General features: G+C 45.9%; 2 protein-coding genes across 3 annotated transcripts; both read right to left on the minus strand.

Annotated features, from left to right (window-relative positions):
• Positions 1–1,134: 1,134 nt before the first annotated feature.
• LOC132464772 (aquaporin-9-like) lies at positions 1,135–7,055 on the minus strand. The gene is made up of 6 exons (XM_060061330.1): positions 6,637–7,055; positions 5,710–5,836; positions 4,920–5,057; positions 3,954–4,072; positions 2,924–3,141; positions 1,135–2,173 (listed from the first exon to the last, which is right to left on the minus strand). The coding sequence occupies exons 1-6, from the start codon at positions 6,712–6,714 to the stop codon at positions 1,951–1,953; spliced, it is 903 nt and encodes a 300-aa protein (XP_059917313.1). The 5' UTR covers positions 6,715–7,055; the 3' UTR covers positions 1,135–1,950.
• A 479-nt stretch (positions 7,056–7,534) lies between these two features.
• Positions 7,535–21,825, minus strand: LOC132464767 (cingulin-like protein 1). 2 transcript variants are annotated; one of them, XM_060061325.1, is made up of 19 exons: positions 21,679–21,825; positions 19,709–20,794; positions 19,536–19,603; positions 18,410–18,515; positions 18,229–18,324; positions 17,955–18,103; positions 17,649–17,790; positions 16,429–16,641; positions 16,104–16,310; positions 15,877–15,981; positions 15,379–15,531; positions 13,696–13,866; positions 13,174–13,326; positions 11,606–11,695; positions 10,299–10,382; positions 9,823–9,950; positions 9,415–9,523; positions 8,905–9,056; positions 7,535–8,376 (listed from the first exon to the last, which is right to left on the minus strand). In XM_060061325.1, the coding sequence occupies exons 2-19, from the start codon at positions 20,777–20,779 to the stop codon at positions 8,301–8,303; spliced, it is 3,273 nt and encodes a 1,090-aa protein (XP_059917308.1). In that variant the 5' UTR covers positions 20,780–20,794; positions 21,679–21,825; the 3' UTR covers positions 7,535–8,300. The 2 variants fall into 2 exon arrangements, with proteins under 2 accessions (XP_059917308.1, XP_059917307.1); XM_060061324.1 differs by having other exon boundaries at positions 19,536–19,630.
• Positions 21,826–22,189: the final 364 nt, after the last annotated feature.

Here is a 22,189-nt window from a genome sequence, read left to right on the forward strand (position 1 = left end):
ATGGCAATGTTATACCAAACTGTTTTTATTAGTAAGGCTATGGTCAATGGGGCCCATGATTTGACGTATGACATATTTAAAAGAATAAACTAATTTCTCTTTAATTAATCTTTAGGGTAGAACTCGTCAGGGAATTATTTTTTAAATGATTAACCACAACAGAGAAAAGGGCATGCAAGTAAATAGAGCACTACAGTCCTAAATATCACATATTAACAAGATGAGCATAACATAGGAACCACATTCATGTTTCAGAAAATGACTGCTCTCAAATCTAGTGCACTCTAGTGCAGGCTATTCCACATATCACTCTTATTTACAAGACAGTATTTACAACACAAATCTTCTTAAATAATAGACATTCAGGACTTTTCTGAGATTGAAAAACAAAAGGAGTATGAATAGAGCCAACATTTTTGTTGCAGACTTTTGTCTTGAAAATGTATTTTCTGCACTTCTTGTTGAAAGTTTGCGCAATCGTCAGTAACTGAAAATAAACTCACACAGATTTAGAACTGGAGAGCATGTTAAGAAAGCAGTGTGTGACCATAGTTATGTTAGCAAGATAGGCCAAGTTATGTTATAATGTTATTTTATAATGTTATCATTTTATGATAAAATACTGTTATGGTTATAGCCACAATGTTCAGTGGGGATCAGCTTAGGTTTGATGTTATGAGGTTATGTTATTATATTATGTTATTATGGTATGTTATGATGTTATGGGGTCATGTTATAGACTCACTGTCTAGATCATCTCAGTTATGTCATGTTATTATGTTATGTTTTATGGTATATATTATGGTGTTATTTTAAAGCAATGCTGTTCAGCTCATGGTCATCAACTAGGGTATGATGTTATAATGGTATGTTATTATGTTATGTGATAATGGTAGGTTATGATGTTATGTTAAAGCAACACCATTTAGCTCATGGTGATCATCTCAGTTATGTTATGTTATAATGCTATGTTATTATGTATGGTCACAATGTTTAACCCATGGCAATAAACCTCGGTATGATGTCATGGTGTGATGTTGTGTGTTATAATGTTATGTTATAATGGTCTCTTATGGTGTTATGTTATAGCCATACTGTCCAACTCATGGTGATCATCACAGTTATGTTGTGACGTTGTGTTTATTTGTTATGATATAATATTATGGTATGGTACGAAGTAATGTTATTGTGTGATATTATGTTAGCCACATCGTGTAGCTCATGGCATTCATCTTGGTTATTCTATAATATGATGTTAATAATAATAATAATAATAATAATAATAATAAATGAAATTTATATAGCGCTTAATATGGTACTCTAAGACGCTTGTCTTAGATGTTGTGTCATTATAATGCTATGTTAATATGTTATGTTACAATGGTATGTTATGATGCTTTGTTGTGGTGTTATGTTATGTTGTTATGTTGTGGTGTTATGTTATCATGGTATGTTATAATTGTATGTTGTGGTGTTATGTTATGTTAATATGTTATGGTATAAGTTAATGTTCTAATGTTATGTTATACCCACACCATTAAGGTCATGGCGATCATCTCTAGATTGTAATGTTATAATGGTATGTTATTATGTTATGTCACGATGGTATTTTATTATGCTATGTTATAATGGCATGTTATGATGTTATGTTATTGCAAAACCGTTTAGCTCATGGTAATCATCTTAGTAACATTATAATGTTATCATGCTACTTTGTCATGGTATGTTAATACGTTAGGATGTAAATTGATGTTCCTATGTAAATGCTACAACATTTTGCTCATGGTCATGTTCTTTTTCATGTTACATATATTACATGACCATTATGTTATTATGTGATGTTATTGCCAAACTCATGGTGATCATCTTAGTAATGGTTAATGGTATGTTATAATGTAAGGTCATCATGTTATGTCATCATGGTATGATGTTATATGATAGCAACACTTCTTAGCTCATGGCGATCATCTCATATTTGTCCTTGAGACTGTCGTCTTCCTCATCTTCCTCCTCCTCCTCCTCCTCTTCCGGGGTCTTCTCCGGCTCCTCGGGGCTCGAGGGGGGGGGCTGCTGGGGGTGGTGGAGCTCAATGAGCAGGTAGTAGAGGGCCGCACCAACCAGGCCCCCCACCAGGGGCCCGGCCACTGGGATCCACCACCAGTAGTCGCCGGTGCTGGGGACAGGGAAAGGGAGGTTAGGGTGTCTGACTCCTGGATTCCAGAGACTTCCTCTGTAGCCGTCAGTGATCAGGCGGCCTCACCCCCTACCTGCTCCTAGAATTCATCTGTAATTTAATTCCCTGTAAGTTGATTTCTTGGGTGGAAGAAATGTAGGTTAAAAACCCTAATGTCTCCCTGCTTGAACTCACACCAGATATCAGCGACTGAATGCAGAAAGCATCATGTAGGAATAAACCCAAAGTGATGGAGAGGCTGGCAGGTTGGTGAAGACCCCTGGCCTGCAGGCCGCTTACTCTGGGTCTCTTCCAGGCATGGAGTGCTGCTGTGTAACCTTATGCAACACCCAGGATCTGCTAGATGCTGCAGAGTCAAGGGTCCTTTGTGGGAGGGTTCCGGAAAGATCAATCGTGCTAATAGGATCCGTTGTGAAGTAATGAGAGTGACGGTAGAACAAGGTTTCACTGTCAGCGTTGAGCTTTTAGAAAGAAGGTAGTTTTATAGAACGGGGAAATCTGGGGCTATCGCATTTGAAACCATCCTCGTCTTAAATAAACACGTCCAAATAAGGACTGGTTAAATCACTGATAACGGGTCTCAATTCTAAATGATTATGATATAGTACCTATACTGCTTATGTGTGTGCTGGGATGTTGCAGTTGCAGACCGAGTACTTTGGTCTGTGATAAAACAGTGTTGTGTGGAGGCTCCCTCTGACCCAGCTCTGGTGAGGACAGGAGGCCTACCTGAAGACCTCCATGCCCCAGCCGGCCACGGCTGTGAAGAGGCGCGGGCCCAGGTCGCGGGCCGGGTTCACGGGGTAGCCACAGTTGAGCCCCATGGACACAGAGATGGCCATGACGATGAGGCCTATGGCCAGCGGCTCCACGCCCTTAGGGGCTCCGATGTTCCCCCCGTCGACGATGGCCAGGATGCACACCACGAGCATCCCGGTCCCGATGACCTGGAGGGGTCAGGGTTAGGGTTAGGGTTATGGTACGCATTGGTGACCACGTTCAACTTCCAGAAATGTGACTTCATTGACATCCCAGAGACAGGCAGAGCAATAGTGGTAACAACTGATACATGGACCAACAGATTGGGGCTTGTTTTAGTAGCTTTCTAGAAGGAATTGATTCGTTGTAATTAACAACACAGAGTTTCCACTATACATATTATTTCTGGATGATTACTCTACCTAAACTGAAAACAGTGCTTTCTGCCATGCATATAGATTTGACCCAGCAATGATCCCGAGGAAATTGGGTCATTTGACAGCAAAGCACAGTAAGAGGTGCTCTCAAACAAAGTAGATCAATCAATTTGCATTAGACATAGTTTTCTAAACACTCACAGTTAGGCTAAACAGAGTTAGACTAAACAGAGTTAGACTAAACAGAGTAAGACTAAACAGAGTCAGACTAAATGAGTTATACTGAACAGAGTTAGACTGAACTGAGCTAGACTAAACAGAGTAGGCTGAACAGAGTTAGACTGAACAGAGTAAGACTGAACAGAGTTAGACTGACCAGGGCTGGGCTAAACAGAGCTAGACTAAACAGAGCTAGACTGAACAGAGCTAGACTAAACAGAGCTAGACTGAACAGAACTAGACTGAACAGAGTTAGACTGAACAGAGTTAGACTGAACAGAGTTAGACTGAACAGAAGAGTTAGACTAAACAGAGTTAGACTGAACAGAGTTAGACTGAACAGAGTTAGACTGAACAGAGTTAGACTGGAGCAGAACAGGTGGTCTACGGCCGTCTGGGCTCACCTGATCGAGGAAGCCGCCCAGGATTGACAGGTGTCGTCCAGGGTAGGAGGCGAAGATGTGACCTGTGGCGTTGATGCCGGTCACTGACAGGATCCCACTGGTGAAGTCCATGAAGGCGTCTGGAAACATCACGACAGGACAGAGGAACAGGCCAGCAGGTCAGCACAAGGGGAGTAGATCCTTGTGTGCATATGTGGTAGAAATTAACCTTACATTCTATGTTAAACTATGATTTTTATTAGGCCTACATATCATATATATATACTTTAATAGTGGAAAAGAGCTGATCACCTTTAGCCTAGATGTTATGTGACATCAGTGAGAGAGTCCAGTCTACTCCCATTTTGATGTACTCTCTGAAGACAATGCTTACATTCACACGTGTGCATCATCTCTGTTAAGGATAATATATGTTCTAAGGTCACATTGGGATTCAGAAGACATGAGAATAGGCTGACATTCACACAGTATGACCCAGAAAAACATTCTATGCACATCAATATTTGATGAAAGTCCAACTTTGTATTGTGTAAGAATTGGGGATATAAGGAGCTGTACGGGTGTCATTCAGGAGTGTGTATTCGCGAATACCATTCGGCATGGTTCTCTCTCGTTTGCGGGTGGCAATAAACTCTCCATCTATACTTGACCTGGACTCTCCGATTCCTCTTGCTTTTAGCTAGTTGAAGTGAATTAGATAAGTTGTTATTAGAAATCCCACCACACATATTGGAGGGGCTGGTAGTTAAACAGACTGGTGACGTCTAGGGAGATCAGGAGGGACAGATGAACTCTACGAATCGTACATCCTCGACTGTTTGTTCAGCAGTTATAAGTCACATTTGAGATGGTTGGTTTTTTTTACCATTGCAAACGGTCGGGTGAGTCTGTGAAAAAACAGCTGTTTAATGTGTGTGTGCGTGCGCGTGTGTGTGTGCGTGCGTCACGTCAGGACACAAACATCACCGTAGTATAAGCCGAACACGGCTGCCGCCCCGGCAAAGGCACCCAGGAACTGTGCGAGGACGTAAACGGGGAACTTCCAGATCTTGAGCTTGCCAAGGACCACCATGGCCAGCGAGACGGCCGGGTTCACATGACCCCCTGGGGACACAACGAAGCAGAGGGGGGGGGGGGGAGAGACCTCCGCCATCAGCCTGTCGTCACATAGGTGGATGTCTCTTTTACGAGGAGCAGAGGAGGACCAGAAGGGGAGCAGATCCCTGGTTGGGCGGGTCAGTCAGAGATGCGCCCCCCCCCCCCCTTAACTTGACACAGCAGCAACAGAGACAAGTGGGTCTGCATTATACAATCATTGTCAAATTGCCGCAGAACGCCATTGGATACCCATGTGTTCGGGGGGGGGGGGGCTATGTGCGTTTGTAAATCGGACTGCATTGCTTTGACGTGGCTGACGAAATGAGAACCTTGGTTGGCTCTTTCTGAGCAGAGTGTTTCCAGCGGCAGGGATACGGTAGTAGCCCAGCGATCGATAGTGTTTGCGGTACATGCGGCGCCTGAGGGGGTTTGACCTCCATGGGGCTGATGCTATGTCCGCGCAGCACAGCAGATTGTAATCGATGGCCGTCTGTCATGCAGCGACTCTGAGCTGGAGCTCAGCGCTCTCCTCACACGAGATCCCTGGACGGCGGACAGCTCAGCCAGAAACACAAGTTCCCGTTGACACACTAATAACTCATGGACACTCTCTCTGTATAGACGTACTTTCCATTTGTTTATGGGTGTGCATATTTACCTGAGACTCCCCCCGCCACGTAGCAGGCCATGGTGAGGCCCAGGGAGAAGCCGATGTGCACGGTGAGCGGCTCGCCCAGGGTGTTCCTGCTGAGGGCCGTCTGGGCCGCGGCGCCGCAGCCAAACAGCTGCAACACACACCAGGACAAGGGCCTGCATCACGCTCTCTACACCACCAGGGTCAGGGCCTGCATCAGGCTCTCTACACCACCAGGGTCAGGGCCTGCCTCACGCTCTCTACACCACCAGGGTCAGGGCCTGCCTCACGCTCTCTACACCACCAGGGTCAGGGCCTGCCTCACGCTCTCTACACCACCAGGGTCAGGGCCTGCCTCACGCTCTCTACACCACCAGGGTCAGGGCCTGCATCACGCTCTCTACACCACCAGGGTCAGGGCCTGCATCACGCTCTCTACACCACCAGGGTCAGGGCCTGCATCACGCTCTCTACACCACCAGGGTCAGCTCTGCTTCACGCTATCTACACCACCAGGGTCCAAACTCTTTATACCGCATACCACCTCAGAAAATATTTGGCTCCCCAAGTACCACCATTATGACAATGTTATAAAATATAACAAAATACAGTAGCGTAGGCCTGCCCTGTTCAGCTATGCACAGGAGGCACACTTATTCATTTAACTCATTTTAAACCCCATTTTAATGATCGCATGTTTAATGTATTTCCATCGTACTAGAATTTAGTTTTTTATGTTTTTAAATAAATTATATAACTTTCTGTTTAGGAAAGCACACTTAAATTATATTTACTACTTATTAACATGGTAATATGTTTTCGTTGAAGCAGTTGGGATACAAAACTGTGATTCATGCTCATTAGATAAGTTCTTTCCCATGGTAAATAAAGTAATTTCTTGTCTGCCAGCAAAAAGAGGGTGAGCATGAAGAAGGAGCATCCGGTACTCACCACCAAGACGAAGGTCCCCAGGAACTCCGCCAGGAATTCCTTAAGTATCCCATGTTTGAGAACACAGTGTCTCCTCATATTGTCTCCTGCTGTGATTCCCTGCACCACTGGGTCAGCCGCTGTCAGGACGACCAGTTATTCCAGGATGTGAACCCCCTCCCCCCGCCCAAACCCCTCCAACCATTCAGCAGGGAAGATTGATCCATGAACCCAACTCAGTCCCAACTGATCCCAACTAATCCGGGTCGAGCATTTATAACGACCAACAAGTAGGAAAATTCATCCCTATCGACTGCTTATTCAGTGTATATTAATTAATTAATTAAAAGGCACCTTTCCATTATTATTGCAAGCAAAAAAATTTCAGTTGGACGATCATGATGGCTCTTGTAATAGGATATTTTCACTAAACAGAGTTAGACTGTCACTGAACAGAGTTAGACTAAACAGAGTTAGACTGAACAGAGTTAGACTAAACAGAGTTAGACTGAACAGAGTTAGACTAAACAGAGTTAGACTCTGCATCACTGCATGGTACGTCAACTGCACAGAAAAGGACAGGAAATCCCTCAGTCGGGTCATAAGGTCTGCTGAGAGAATAGTTGGACTTCCACTGCCTCCCCTGGATGACATCTTTAGGACGCGCTGCCTCCGCCGAGCATGTGGCATTTTAAAGGATGAGACTCACCCCGCAAACCATCTCTTCACCCTGCTACCCTCTGGCAGGCGCTACCGGGCCACTACAGCCCGCACCTCCAGACTGCAGAACAGTTTCATCCCCAGGGCCATCACAGAACTTAATAATCACACTACACTCCTACCCTCCACCCAGCACAACTGCACTTTTGTTAGTGGTTGCACAAACAAATTTCGTTGTGTATCCAATGCACAATGACTATTTTAGTTTAGTACTTTTATTGGCAACATGTACCATTTTACCTCAGACATTAATATAATAATTTAGTGTATACATATAAAACGTTCAAAGTACATGAGAGAAAAGGCATAGCTACAAACAGCTTTGCAGCTTGTGTCACTGTTGGTCCAGACCAGTGAGTCTGTACGGCACTGGAAGGCCGTGGTTAAAGACGCGGCCACTAGGGGCCAGTGTTGGGGAGATACTGCCTCCAAAGTTAAAGTCACTCACGAGTTAAAGGCACCCAGTGCAACTTTCGAGGCTTAAAAATAAACATTCAATTTCTCGTCTTTTTTACACGTAGTAAGTTTCAATAACTCCATACCATTACATACCGACATTTAAGCAGCAAAGATGAGACGTCGTTGTGTGGTGAGAACTGATACAAAATCGATAACAACAACAATGCCGCCATTTTCTTTATTTTTTGTAACCTACAATAAATAAAGCAGGCTTCCAGTCAATGGAAAAATGGCTTCTCCCCACCGGCGATTGTTGTTGTTTACGATTTTCTATCAGTTCTCACCACACAACGACGTCTCATCTTTGCTCCTTGAATGTCGATATGTAATGGTATGGAGTTATTGAAACTTACTACGTGTAAAAAAGACTAGAAATTGAATGTTTATTTTTCATTGAATGTTTACATAAAGTTGCACTGGGTGCCTTTAAGGGAACATTATTATGCATAACGGTTAAGATCATGTCAGTCAAGTGTCTCTTAATAGTCCTGAGTTCTGTCCAGATCTCAGTCAGACACCAAGTCATCCAGGTCGTCTCCGTCATCGTCAACCACCGACAGCTGAGATGATATCTTCTTCTGCCTGCACCCAGATAACAACAAGAACATCGGATTATAATACAACACCCTTACCATAGTGCTAATGTGCTAATGCTAACTGTAAACCCATGTACAGTGGGCCGGAAAGCAGTGTCCCTGTGTGTGTGTGCGTGTGTGTTGGGTCACCTTAGCGCGCGCGCGCGCGTGTGTGTGTACTGGCGTGTGTGTGTGTTTATGTGCTGGTGTGTGTTTGTGTGTGTGTGTGTTTGTGTGCGTGCGTGCGGGGTCACCTCAGGGTGCGCGTGCGTGTGTGCGGGTCACCTCAGCGTGTGTGTGTGTGTGTGTGTGCGTGCGTGTGTGCGTGCATGCGGTTCACCTCAGCGTGCGTGTGTGCGTGCTAGGGGTCCCCTCAGCGTGCGTGTGTGCGTGCTAGGGGTCCCCTCAGCGTGCGTGTGTGCGTGCTAGGGGTCCCCTCAGCGTGTGCGTGCGTGTTTGTGGGTCACCTCAGCGTGTGTGTGCGCGTGCGGCTCACCTCAGCGTCTGTGAGTGAGTGTGCGTGCATGCAGCTCACCTCAGCGTGCCCAGGTGCCCGTGGAGCTGCTCGTTGGCCTCCAGCTGCTCATCCAGGTCTCTCTGCAGCTTCTTCTTGGCGTTCTCCAGCCGCTCGATCTCCTCCTCCGCCTCGTCCATCTGCCTCTTGGCCGTCTTCAGCCTCTGGGTGAGCTGCAGGAGACACGCTGCGTCACCAAAGCCTCAGCACACACACCCCTGGGGGCCGACCCCAGGACTCTGCTACTGTGGCGGCAGTAGCTCAGGAGGTAGAGCGGGTTTTCTGGCAACCGGAGGGTTGATCGTTTGATTCGTTTGGTGAGTGTCGAGGTGCCCCTGAACAAGACGCCTCACCCTGACTGCTCCTAAGAGATGTCTGTCGCCCTGCGTGGTTGACTCCGCTGTCGGTGTTTGAATGCGTGAATGAATGGTTGTAAGTCGCTTTGGATAAAAGCGTCAGCAACATGCATCCAGCAGGCCTGGTGCTCAGTGGTGACGGTTGGTGGTTAAACGCTTCTCTAACATGGCTCACCTGGTCCCGCTGGTTCTGCAGAGAGACGTTCTCTTCGTCCACCTGCATCTTCATCTCCCTCATCTTGCGCTCCAGTTTGCGGTTTGCTTGTTGCAGGGTGTTGTTGTCTCTGGGGACACACACACGCACACACACACACACACACACACACACACACACACACACATGAAAGGCATTGCATCGATTATGTTCGATTATGCCAAGCATGTCCCATAAAGTGTGTTTACAGGCCGTGACTTTTCGACGTGGGGGTGTGGGCGTGGGGAGGGTGTTTCTGTGTGTGTGTGTGTGTGTGTGTGTGTGTGTGTGTGTGTGTGTGTGTGTGTGTGCGTGCGGCGTGCGCGTGCGCTTGCGTGCGGCGTGCGCGTGCGCTTGCGTGCGTGTGGGTGTGTGTGTGCGTGCGCCCACCTCTTCTCCCCCTGCAGCCGGTCCTCCAGGTCCTGGATGCGGCTGGTGAGCCTCGAGACCACTGAGTCCTGCTGGTTGACCCCCCGCACCCCCTCCAGGTGGCCCACTCTGCTCTTCAGGTCCTTGTTCTGGATGGGGACGCACACATCTCTCTCATGACGCCCAGCAGTGTGGATCACCATAACGACGCAGTCATTCAGGGATGGCTGATACCGGGGACCCAAAGGTGCTTCGTAAGCCATGCTGAGGTGTGATGTCATTCCGTCATGAAGTTGTCGTTTTTGCATATAAACACAGCCGCATTCAGACGAACATGTTAAGTTTGACTGAAATAGCACAATAAAATCTGTTCAATATGAGCGATGAGTATCTGTAGTTGGATTTTAAACTTCTGACCTGTTATTGGGACACAGTATTTCCCACTGGATTCAACCCCCCAGCCCTACAGTAGTAAATTGGTCCTGGGTTGGCCGTACCTGTCTCTCCAGGCCCATCTTGTCACACTCCAGGTCCTGCCTGGCAGCTCGCTCCTGCTGGACTTCTGTTCTTATCTGGTCCATCTGTTAAGACAACACGTAGGTGAACCGCCATTTAATCCAATGTTTCATCAGCGCCCCGGTAAGCCCCTTAATCACAAACCACATCAGGCTAAACCTAAGGTTTTTCACACGGAAGGAACACATATTGGTTAGGGATATTGTGTTTGGTTGGGTGTCCCACATCAGACAGGGGATTGGAGGACTTCATTCTCTAATAGCGCAGAGAGGCCCGGTGAAGGCTCGCTTCTAACAGCAGCGCTGTCTCTCTGTTTGTTCAGCAGACATCCTGACATCCTGCCTGCACCACCTCTCCAGCTCTTTGAACTCACGCTCCCAGTATAACATGCTGGGGTTAACATTTATGAGTACAGCTTTGAAAGTGATAACTCTAGAACCAAACTATATGTACAAACAAAACAACAAAACAATATATGTAAAACATATTTTACTATCTGGCATTGATGAGCCAGCTCAGAGGCCTTTGGGCCTGCATTTGATTCTGCGTGTGTGATTTCCTAATATAATATAATATAATATATAATATAACCATGTGTGTGACGTTCTAATATTACATGTAACATAATATAATATATAAATATAATATATAATATATAGTGTAATATAATATCTAATGCAGGGTGCGTCTGAACCTGTTCTAATGTAATATAATATAATATCTAAAAATATTTATTGTAATATAATATCCATGAACCTGTTATAAAATACTATTTATATAATATAATAAAATCATATATAGTGTTATATAATCTATAATCTATGACCTGCGCTAATATAATATAATAAAATATAATATATAATAGATTATAATAATATATAGTGTATTATAATATCTATGAACCTGTTCTAATATAATATATAATATAATATATACAATATAATCTATAATCTATAATATAATACAATAATATACAGTGTAATATAATCTCTCTGGACCTGTTCTAATATAATTGAATATATAATCTATAATATAATAATATACAGTGTAATATAATGTCTCTGGACCTGTTCTAATATAATATAATATAATATAATATAATATATAATATAATAATATACAGTGTAATATAATGTCTCTGGACCTGTTCTAATATAATATAATATAATATATAATATAATAATATACAGTGTAATATAATGTCTCTGGACCTGTTCTAATATAATATAATATAATATAATATAATATATAATATAATAATATACAGTGTAATATAATGTCTCTGGACCTGTTCCTTGCTCTTTTCCACTCGGTCCATGAGGCGGTCTGCGCTGCTCCTCTCCTCAGTCAGATCCTCTTCCAATTGGCCGATCCGTCTCTGAAGGGGGGGTGGGGATGTATTTGATGAATACAAATATATATGAATATCATATTTAAAAATCTTGTATTGTATTACATCAAATATATTGTTTCAAGTAATATTAGCTATACTACAGTATATAATATAGTATAGGTTGGTTGGTTTTCCAAGGTAATCCTAGCTGTGTTGAGACAGGTCTGGTGACTTCCTAACAGTAAACATGGGGCTGAACCCAGAGTAAACAGTGATGACAGCTCTGTGTTGTGTCATCAGCCCGTCACACAGGTGGTGAGACGCCTATTCAGCAGCGAGGGCTGTTTTAGAAAGGCACACATGACTGCAGGGACAAATGAACCCTTCCAGGAAGCTTTGCGTCACCCCGTCTCACATCATCACCATCTACGTGTAAAACTTCACGACCTTCCTTCACTGCCTGTGAGAAGCTTGAGTCGTGTGAAAGCGTCTCCAACTGTTCTGAATTACAGAGGGTTGTGTGAGTAGGCTTAGAACTATTGAATTAAAAATATAAGTAGATTTGTTCCCCTTGGCTCCACATCACAAGTTTACACTCTGTTGGGTTTAATTATCGGTTTGTGTTTGTGTGTGTGTTTGTGTCTATGTGTATGTGTGTGTGTGAGAGAGCATGTGTGTGTGTGAGTGTGTGTTTGTTTGTGTGCCAGGGCTTGAATCGGGCCAAACACAACAAGCCTGACCGGACCCGAACCCATGAACTGAGTCTGGCCGGGCCGTCCCATTGGCGTCCACACACCCCAGCCCCGTTTAAAACTGACGTCTTCTTAGTTGGCTGTTTATAAGAAAACGAATTGTTAGTTGTTTGAATGGCAAAAGTCTGTTCAGAATTACTTGCGGGATCTTACTGATTAGCAGACTTCCTCTTATGAGCCGTGCAGAATGAATGTGGTGCCGTAGGTATCAAATACCCGGAACACGCATTTCTATCCTTCGATTGGCGTGACACAAGGAATTAACAATCAGACGTTTAGGATTGCAGACAAATCCGTTCAGAATCACGCAGGGGGGGGAGGGAAGGAGACGTGTTTCAATACACAAAACCATTGTACGTTTGTTGCAACCTTATTAAATATCGATCACAGTGATTGATCCAAAAGGTTCAAGATTCTCATGCTATAATACATATAACATTTAGATTAGCACAAAAACATGCTTTTTCCAACACACACAATTACTTACACACGATTGCTTACTCCCCACCACAATTATAAAATAATAGATATTATCCCCGGCCTGAGGAAATAAAGGAGGAAAGATCTTGTGTTTGGGGAGAGAATCGAACCCCGTCCGTCTGTGTGTGTGTGTGTGTGTGTGTGTGTGTGTGTGTGTGTGTGTGTGTGTGTGTGTGTGTGTGTGTGTGTGTGTGTGTGTGTGTGTGCGTGCGTGCGTGCGTGCGTGCGTGCGTGCGTGCGTGCGTGCGTGCGTGCGTGCGTGTTTGTGTGTGTGAGTTCCATGGCCTCTACCTCCATGAGTTTGACCTGTTGCTGGTGGTTGTCCAGTGTGGCCAGGTCTCTCTTCTCCAGCTCCTCCACCTTCTGCTCCAGCTGCCTGCTCCTCCCCTGGGCCTCCTGGTGCTCCCGGCGACTCTGCTGCATGTCCTTCTCCAGAGACAGCAGCTGGACCACAACAACACACACTACACAGTTCAATCCCATTCAGTTCAGAGGGGTGTAGAACGCAAAACACCTTTCAATCCTGTTCAGTGGACAGGTATGAAAGCCAGTACACAAAAAAATACTTTAAATACTTGACTTTGGCACAGATATCGTATTATTATCTTATCTTCATATGTAGCCTGCATATTTTCCTACTCCCCACGTCATGTGGAATGCTATTTCATCCACTATTTTGGCAGTTTTCCATACTATTCTTCTGCTCGCTCAAACCTAATCTATCCAACCGAGCTTTGGTGTACATTCTACAGGAAGTGTGCTAGCCCACTTCCTGCCGGCGCTGTGGGGATTCAGAGGGTTCGCAGGGCGCACCTCTTCCTGTAGCTTCTTGGCAGTGAGTCTGCACTTGTCCAGCTCCACTCCCTTCTCCTCCAGCTGTCTCCTGAGCTCGGCAAGCTCCCTCTGGCTCCTCTCCCGCGCCTCGTTGACCTGCTGCTGGAGCTTCTCCGTGGAGACCTCGCACTCGCCCATGATGCTGCTCATCTGTCCCCGTCACGGCCCGGGCACAAGAGAACACTTGGTTGTAGAGAGATATAGGACTGAGCCTTCCGGTTTACATGTTACTGAGAGAGCTTTGGAACATGTACACAGGGGTCTTAAATACTCTACAAACAGTCTTAAGTCTTATAAGCGGAATATTAGCCCTTAAAATGTCTTTAATTACTTTTTGGATAGGTCTTTGGGAATGGATTGAATTATGAAGTCAACATAACTTTCATAAAGCAGAGGTGCTCTGCACTTTACTCACAGTAACTAAACAACGTCATACTAAAGCAACGAGGAACAGGGTCTGTTCTTTCTGATGTTTGATGAAAGCCAAACATCAGAAAGTAGCCCAGGTCACCATTAAAGCTGCCATTTAAGTCACACTAGCACAGGGGTAGGCAAACTTTTTTGGTTGCCGACCCCTTTGTAAAGGGCCAAAAAAATGACCCTTTACAAAGATATCCACACCCCATCCAAATGGGGTGTGGATAGTTGTATGGGACCGCATATTTGTTGTAATAGGTTATTTTGCCACTTTAGCAATTAAATAGCCTGTATAGGCATATACAACAATTGTATTTATGCAATGAATACATGCAATTGCAATAAACCATAGGCTACAAAACAAGCATTTAAGCGCTTTGAGTGTGAGAAAAGCGCTATATAAATGTAATCTATTATTATTATTATTTTAGTGGATGTTACATCTAACAAGAAATGAGGCAGGAATGAAGGAAAAGTCAACTATCAGGTTTTGAAGGTTGAATTTGAGTAGGCCTAGCTCTTTGGATTCAGTCCATGTTTCTGCAAATGAAATGAATATCATTGCATCATAGAAAATATCAGCCTAACACTGCTTTAAAATAAAAACACTTTTGTGACTGTCCAGTTCAGTGCTAAGTAGTCGTGTTGCATTGATTCCCAGCAACACTTGGGGCCTGCATGAGCAAAAAACAATATTAACTCAGTTACCACTTGCTATAATGAATGAGATTATCTACCTTTCTCATCCAGTTTCACAGGATTTTTGTTCCTGAATGTCATTGTAGAGCTTCTGAATATCAGGGCTGTATGATGTTGTTTTCAGCTTATATATGTTTTGCCTTCTTTGGATCAATAGCCAGGTGATTTTAGCAAGCTACCCGCTCAGGAAATAGGCGTTATGAACACCTTTTCAACAAACACCTGTGCCATATACGATGAATGAACTGTGTACTCAAAGTTTTGCCAAAGGAGTCACTCACACTGTGGTGTGTTTGAAGGTGAAGTTCCTGTCACTTTCATGTGATTCTTTATCCAAACTCTTAAGTGTATTCTTAGATACATCAAAGAAGCATGGTTATACATTATATACATTTAAATGTTGTGCTTCTCTCCTTATCAACTCATAATAGTGCATTCTCTTTGAATACTCATTGGCAGGTTGAGCTTCATTATTTCAATGAGGGTAAAGCTCTCTCCCACTGAGACAGACTACTGGTAGCTCCCACTGGGCGGCCACTCTCTCACCTTCTTCTGCATCTGCTCCACCGTGCGGTCCTGGGTCTTCCTCTCCTCCTCCAGCTCCTGCCGGGTCCTCCAGAGCTCCAGCACCTGGCTTTTCTCCTCCCTGAGCTTGTCCTTCAGCTCTCGATGCTCATGGTTCAGTTTGGTCAGCTCAATCTGCCGACAAAGGACAGAGATAAGCTAACAGCTCGGTACTTTAGATGAAGCAATTGAGGTTGAGCTGAGGTTTCTTTTAAAATATAAAAGCAACCTCAATCCCAAATTACACAAGCCGAAAGAACTATAGCATTCATTTAATAACGATCCATGAATCCAACATTCACAATTCAGAAGGATCAAGCAGCACACATTTGTACTTTGATTTCAATGACATAAAAATAAGATTTTCATCAATGTTCAAAAATGATAAACTAATCACTAAATGGAAAAACAGTTACTAACTAACTAATTCCTTAATGTGCAGAACCAAGGTATGAGGCGGTTGTTGAGAACAGCCTGTACCTGGACATCTTCCAGACGAGTGATGAGGGACTGGTTGGACTGAGACATCTGATCCTCCTTCTGCCTCACTTCCATCAGAGTGCGTTCAACCTGCTGCTTCTCTTTCTGAATGCAACAATAAAACAACCACAGCACACCTCAGCTTACCTGACCAGACCCACCCTATGGGAACGAAGAAGTGAGATCTTAATGCCTTAATGGTTAAGGTGCTCCTCAGGTCCATCTACCTCCAGCTGGTTGGCCCGTTGCTCCAGCTGTTTCTCCAGGCCCTTGGCCTCCCTGATGGCGTGGTGAAGCTCCTCAACCTTGCCCTCCAGCTGCCTCACCTGCTCCTTCAGGTGCCCCCTCTCTTGGCTCATGGCTCTGAACTTGTCTTGGCACGCTTCCCGGTCTCTCTCCGCCTCGGCCTTGTCTTGACCAAGCAGAGTATTGCTCTGACAACAGAGACACAAACAACGCAATAACAACTGCGGTTATAAAAAAGGTATTTTTCCATGGAATGAATTTGTTCATGTGGGTTGGAACAAGGAGCCAAATAACCCCTTCAGTCACCTCTTTGGCCTTATCCACCGCTCTGAGGAGCTTCTGAACCTTCTGCAGGTGTTCTTCCTTCAGATCGGTCACCCCTCTCTCGTGGCTCTCCACCTCCTCCTTCAGCGCCTCCTTCAGGCCCGCCAGCTCCACCTCCCTGAGCTGGAGCATCTCTTCCTGCTCCTCCTGAACCGTGAGGAGCTCCTGGTAGCCGTCCCGCAGCTGGGCCATATCCTGAGACAGGGACATGAGTCATCAACAGACTACACATCCATTCATCAACAGACTACACATCCAGTCATCTGCAGACTACACATTCAGTCATCATCAGACTACACATCCAGTCATCTAGCAGACGACACATCCAGTCAGCTAGCAGACGACACATCCAGTCATCTAGCAGACGACACATCCAGTCAGCTAGCAGACGACACATCCAGTCATCTAGCAGACGACACATCCAGTCATCTAGCAGACGACACATCCAGTCATCTAGCAGACGACACATCCAGTCATCTAGCAGACGACACATCCAGTCATCTAGCAGACGACACATCCAGTCATCTAGCAGACGACACATCCAGTCAGCTAGCAGACGACACATCCAGTCATCTAGCAGACGACACATCCATTCATCAACAGACTACACATCCAGTCATCTAGCAGACGACACATCCAGTCATCTAGCAGACGACACATCTAGCAGACGACACATCTAGTCATCTAGCAGACGACACATCCAGTCATCTAGCAGACGACACATCCAGTCATCTAGCAGATGACACATCCAGTCATCTAGCAGACTACACATCCAGTCATCTAGCAGACGACACATCCAGTCATCTAGCAGACGACACATTCAGTCATCTAGCAGACGACACATCCAGTCAGCTAGCAGACGACTCATCCAGTCATCTAGCAGACGACACATCCAGTCATCTAGCAGACGACACATCCAGTCATCTAGCAGACTACACATCGAGTCATCTAGCAGACAGCAGACTACAATGTTATCCGAACACTTACAAGGGAGGCTGACAACATTCAAAGAATGCAATCTAAATTGGAGTAGGGACAAGAAATACCACATGCTGCATGACCTAGTTTCTAATATCAACTGAACTAGACACAATGAAAACCGCACAAGGTAAGAACAACTATTATGTTTTTGGTCCATCCATCCCTAACTTAAATTCATCTTGATTTAAAAGTTTCATATCTATTAGTCAAATGGTCCTCACTTTAAGAAGCACTTCCTTGTCTGCGTTGATGTCCTCGGTGTTCTTGGCCTGGTCCAGCTCGTCGTGCATCTCAGAGAGTTGGTGCTGAAGGTCCTTCATCTCCGTCTTGGAGCGTTCTCGCTCTGCTTTCAGATGGGCCAGCCTGACACGCCGGGGCAGAACACACAATTGTCTGTTAAGATCAAGGTTTGATGCTGTTCATTGAATACTGAAACACTGAAATCTGCACACTTCAGTATGTTTTGGTGACCAACACGACCACAACATGTTTTTATTCTATCGGTTTTAAAATGACAAAGCTCTTACTCTTGTATGGTGGACTGAAGGTCAGCCTCCACTTCAGCCAGCCGGTCCTGGAGCTTTGACAGCTCAAACTCACCCTTGTTCAACATTTCGGCCATGCTCTTTTTATCATTCCTGGCCGTTTCACAGGCCTTGGCTAACAGCTTTTCATTCTACAGAACATACAAAAAATAAATAGATGACCAACTTCACAAAGACCAAAAGATCCAGTAAGTTAATAAGTTAAACTTTCATGTTTTTACATGTTTTCAACTGTAACGGTCAGACTCTGTTGTACCTTAATCTCCACCTTGAGCTGTTTCTTCAAGTCATGCACCTCATATTCCAGTGCAGTCTGTTTTTCCTGCAGATCCTTAGAGCCAGAAGTATGATCCTAGAGGACAGAGAATCAACACATGAAGCATGAATCACAGAGAGAGACCCCTCTCTATGAGGGAGAGGAACGCCTCAGAGCTTACCCTCTCCTCCTTCTCCACTATTTCCGCTGTCTTCCACTTCAGCTTGTTCATCCTCTCCAGCACCAGGTGGACCTTCTTCTCTGTGGTGGACTCGTTATCAGTCGTCCTGAATCACCAATGTAAACACAGTTCCAGGGTTAACTCCTGTTCATAATATCTGTCATAATCACATTAGTCTGTGCATTAGTCGTATTGCCATAACTGTTAAAAGGATCTTAGAGAAAGTAGATCAACAAATTTTGCACCGTATTGCAAAGAGCAACGAGTCGTGTTGTTTTGAAACAGTTAATGCATTTGTCCCTTTTATCAAAGGTTTTTCCCATGAATATTATTATTGCTGCCATTTTTATCGAGTCAGTAGCGTGAAAAATCATTTGATTATTACATTCTTGCTCAATGAAGCGACTAGAGACTAAAGCCCATCTATAACCAAGAGTGTGGAAATGTGTTCATAGTCAGGATTCCAATCCAATGCGTTGAGCACACACAGCTGTAACCACCGGCCCTTATCTGAGAGTGTGAGGACCCAACACCATTGGGAGGGCCAAGGGAGGCTCGCCCTCATATTTATAACAAATGTCCCTCACCTCCAAGTCAAGTCGACTTTATTCACTACAACTTCAGCCTCAAAGGGCATCACAGGCACCCACTCAAATGAGGTTTGACAGCCCCTCCCCCACCCCAGAACGAATGCCTTGAACAGGCAGGAGAGAACCTCCTCCATATGCAATGGGAACAGGAAGGGACTTTAAGAAGGGATTGCAGAGAAAGGATCCTCCTTCTGGAATGCTCGGAGGGCAAGAGGTGACGGGTGGGTCAACAAAACATTATATTTAAGTGAGTTGTGAGAATGTTATTTCCTACCTAATGTAATTATGAATGTAATTAAGAATGTAATTACGAAGAGGGAATCAGAAGACGACGAGAAGGCAAAAGGACAAGAGGAGCCCCTGAAAGGGATCTGAACCAGAGCTAGTATCAGCCAGGCCCAGTAGGTCTATACAGGAAGCCCCAGGCCACACCAGGCTTAGTTAGAGAGCTAGCAGAGATCTAGCTAAAGTTTTAGCTTGATTCTCCTGGGTCTACTATGTCATGCACAGCATACTCCAATGTTTGAAACACTCACCCATCCTTGAGATAGAAGTACAGTATCTGTTTGGCTGTGTCTTCATTTGAGTCCGCGGACACCTCCTTCTGCCCTTTCAGAAGATCAGGAGTGACCTGTTTAAGAACCAAACAGCACGTTTATACAGCCTTTGGACAAGGAATCCTCCTGATACATGTAGTGAAACTCTTTACCTGTGCATCTCTGTCCTGGGTTTCTTCCACGTGGTTTGAGGGTGCCTGGGACCGGGGTGGAGAAGCTCGTCCCAGTCCGTTAAGCACTGGTTTGGCGGTCTGGGGAGGTGCTGGGGAGGACTCCCTCCCTGGGGGCTCCTGGTAGAGCTGGGTGCTGGAGGAGCTCTGCTGCCTGCGACCGGTCAGCGGTGTGCCCGGGCCTCCGCCGAGGGGCCTGGAGCCTGGTTCCTCAGGGGGACGACCGCCGTCCACGGTCAAGGTCCCAGACCGGGCGCCCTTCAGAGAGGAGGCTCTGCTGGAGGAGAAGGAGGAGGAGGAGGTGGAGGAGTCTGAGTTCTTCCTGCCGTCCACGCTGCGAGACCTCCTCTGGTCCTCCAGGTTGACCCTGCTCCGCGGGCCGAAGCGACCCCTCTTCTGCTGGGTGCTGTTGAAGCGGTCGATCAGCTTGCCCACCGAGGAGATGGTGTCTGTTTCCACGGAGTTTGGGGACCTGGCAGGGACCCCTTTACCTGGAGAGGCGGGTTCTCCAGAGTGATGCTCGTCGTGGTCCTGATCCGGACCCCCGGCAGGTAGCGGGATCCGGGCTCTATTAGTGGGACTGACGGCCTGGGGGCCCTGAGTGGGAAAGGGACCCGGGGGAGAGGGAGACGCCCGGGGGTCTGCGACGGGCTGTGGGGCGACGAGGAGGTTGAGGTTGTTTCTCTCAGGGTCGTAAGGTCGCAGTAGCTCTGGGTGTCGCTGATAATGAAGTGCGTTGGAGGCTGCAGTTCGTCCTGAGTCCCTGGACTCTGAGTGTGTGACCTGGCCTCGGCTAGCAGGTACTTCTTCTAAGAACCGGTCCAGAGACCCTGCCCTCCTCTGGCCCTGCTGCTCTGATTGAGGAGCCGGTGAATCCCTGAGGCTCTCCTGGTCATTGCTGTTCATAACCACGTAGGGACAGCCTTTGATCCCCTGGATTTGGACCCTCACTCCGAACAAGTTGTCCGGGCTGCTCCTGGGACGGCTGTGCGGCTGGACGTAGCCTCTCTGGACCCTGATGTCCGGGGAAATGTTCATCCTACGATGCTCCATCGGAACTCCAGCAACCTGAGACACAGGGAGGACTTTGAGTAGTGGTAGGACTGCTGAGAATCATGTATACGCTTACAATTTGAATTCTAACCAACCGCAAGCGTGTACTGCGAAACAAGCAAAGTGGGTCGAGTGGTTAGGCCATATATCATGTGAAATAGCCAGGGTAACTGTTTACACAACACTGTGCTGCGCCTGAGCTGAGGACAATGAATGACAGTTAACTGACACAGCACCCTGGCAGAGCTACACGCATCAGCTGCGCTGAAAGAATAACTTGATGCGTATTATCAACACATTGCCACGGCAGAGAAATTAAAACAGTCCATTCTGTGTGCTCATGACAGGGCAGGCTATTGTAAAGCATCCCAAGCTGCATGACGACAACAATGCGCAGCGGTGGACTCCCCGCTGAGTGGCGTCATGCACTGTGACAATATGGGGACGCTTTTTATTGATAAGTGTGTCACTGTTAGTGTTAACTAACAAATAACCTTGTTTCTGACCAAACAAAACACGTTTATTCTGAAGAGCGCGGTCCTTAGCCATCCTTAAGTTAATGATCAAGTCAAGAGAACGGGAACCTTGTCAAAGCACCAATCCCATAAAGTGATAATGTCAACGTTTTATGACGATAAAAACCTTTCTATATTGTAGGGAAAAAACTATATTTGCTATATTTTCATTGGAATAATGCGAACAATAAAGTAGTAAAACAGTAAAGGCAGATCTACTCAGGACTTTGTCATCGGTTCTGCTGAAGCTTCATATACACTCTGGGTCGCCTCGCCCTTAGAATATTTCCCCTGGTAATAACTTAGTGTGAGAAAACCTCCCAGTATAGCGATCACAAGTTAGACAAAACAAAATAGTCCTATTCGTAAAAGTCTGAAACTTACCAAGAGTTACAGTGCAGAGTTACAGAGCGGAGTGCAGCGCAGTCACGACGCGCTGAGGGCGGTAATGACAGGGGCGCGTCTACCCGTACTGATGGGGCTGGAAGGAACTCGTGGGGCTGGGACTGGTGGGACTGGGATTGGTGGGGCTGGGACTGGTGGGGCTAAGACTGGTTGGGCTGGGAGTGGTGGTGCTGATCCTGACTTTTTTTATTATTACTCAGTCTCTGCTTAGGAGGGGCTGAGACTGGTGGGGCTGAGAGAGACCTGAGGGGCTGAGAGAGACTGGTTGGGCTGAGAGAGACTGGTAGGGCTGAGGGAGACTGGAGGGGCTCAGAGAGACTGGAGGGGCTTGGACTGGTTGGGCTGGGACTGATGGGGCCTGGTGGGTCTGAGCCTGACTACTGTTCAGTCTTTGGTCTGGTGGGACTGAGCCGGACTATGTCTCTGGTCTCCGCCCGTAGGTGTACTCGTCCTCCAGTGCCTTATCACAACCCAACTCCTACAATATTAG

This window comes from Gadus macrocephalus, chromosome 9 (assembly GCF_031168955.1).
Source record: "Gadus macrocephalus chromosome 9, ASM3116895v1".
In the NCBI taxonomy this organism is placed as follows: domain Eukaryota; kingdom Metazoa; phylum Chordata; class Actinopteri; order Gadiformes; family Gadidae; genus Gadus; species Gadus macrocephalus.

Excerpts from the sequence above, each read along its gene's own strand:
- LOC132464767 (XM_060061324.1), bottom strand. The coding sequence starts at position 20,779 with ATGGAGCATCGTAGGATGAACATTTCCCCGGACATCAGGGTCCAGAGA. Across the intron at positions 16,642-17,648 it reads ACAAGGAAGTGCTTCTTAAA|GATATGGCCCAGCTGCGGGA; the intron begins GTGAGGACCATT and ends TCCCTGTCTCAG. Across the intron at positions 15,532-15,876 it reads CTCGTCTGGAAGATGTCCAG|ATTGAGCTGACCAAACTGAA; the intron begins GTACAGGCTGTT and ends CTTTGTCGGCAG.
- LOC132464772 (XM_060061330.1), bottom strand. The coding sequence starts at position 6,714 with ATGAGGAGACACTGTGTTCTCAAACATGGGATACTTAAGGAATTCCTG. Across the intron at positions 4,073-4,919 it reads CGTGTTCGGCTTATACTACG|ACGCCTTCATGGACTTCACC; the intron begins GTGATGTTTGTG and ends TGATGTTTCCAG. Across the intron at positions 2,174-2,923 it reads TGGGGCATGGAGGTCTTCAG|CACCGGCGACTACTGGTGGT; the intron begins GTAGGCCTCCTG and ends CCCTGTCCCCAG.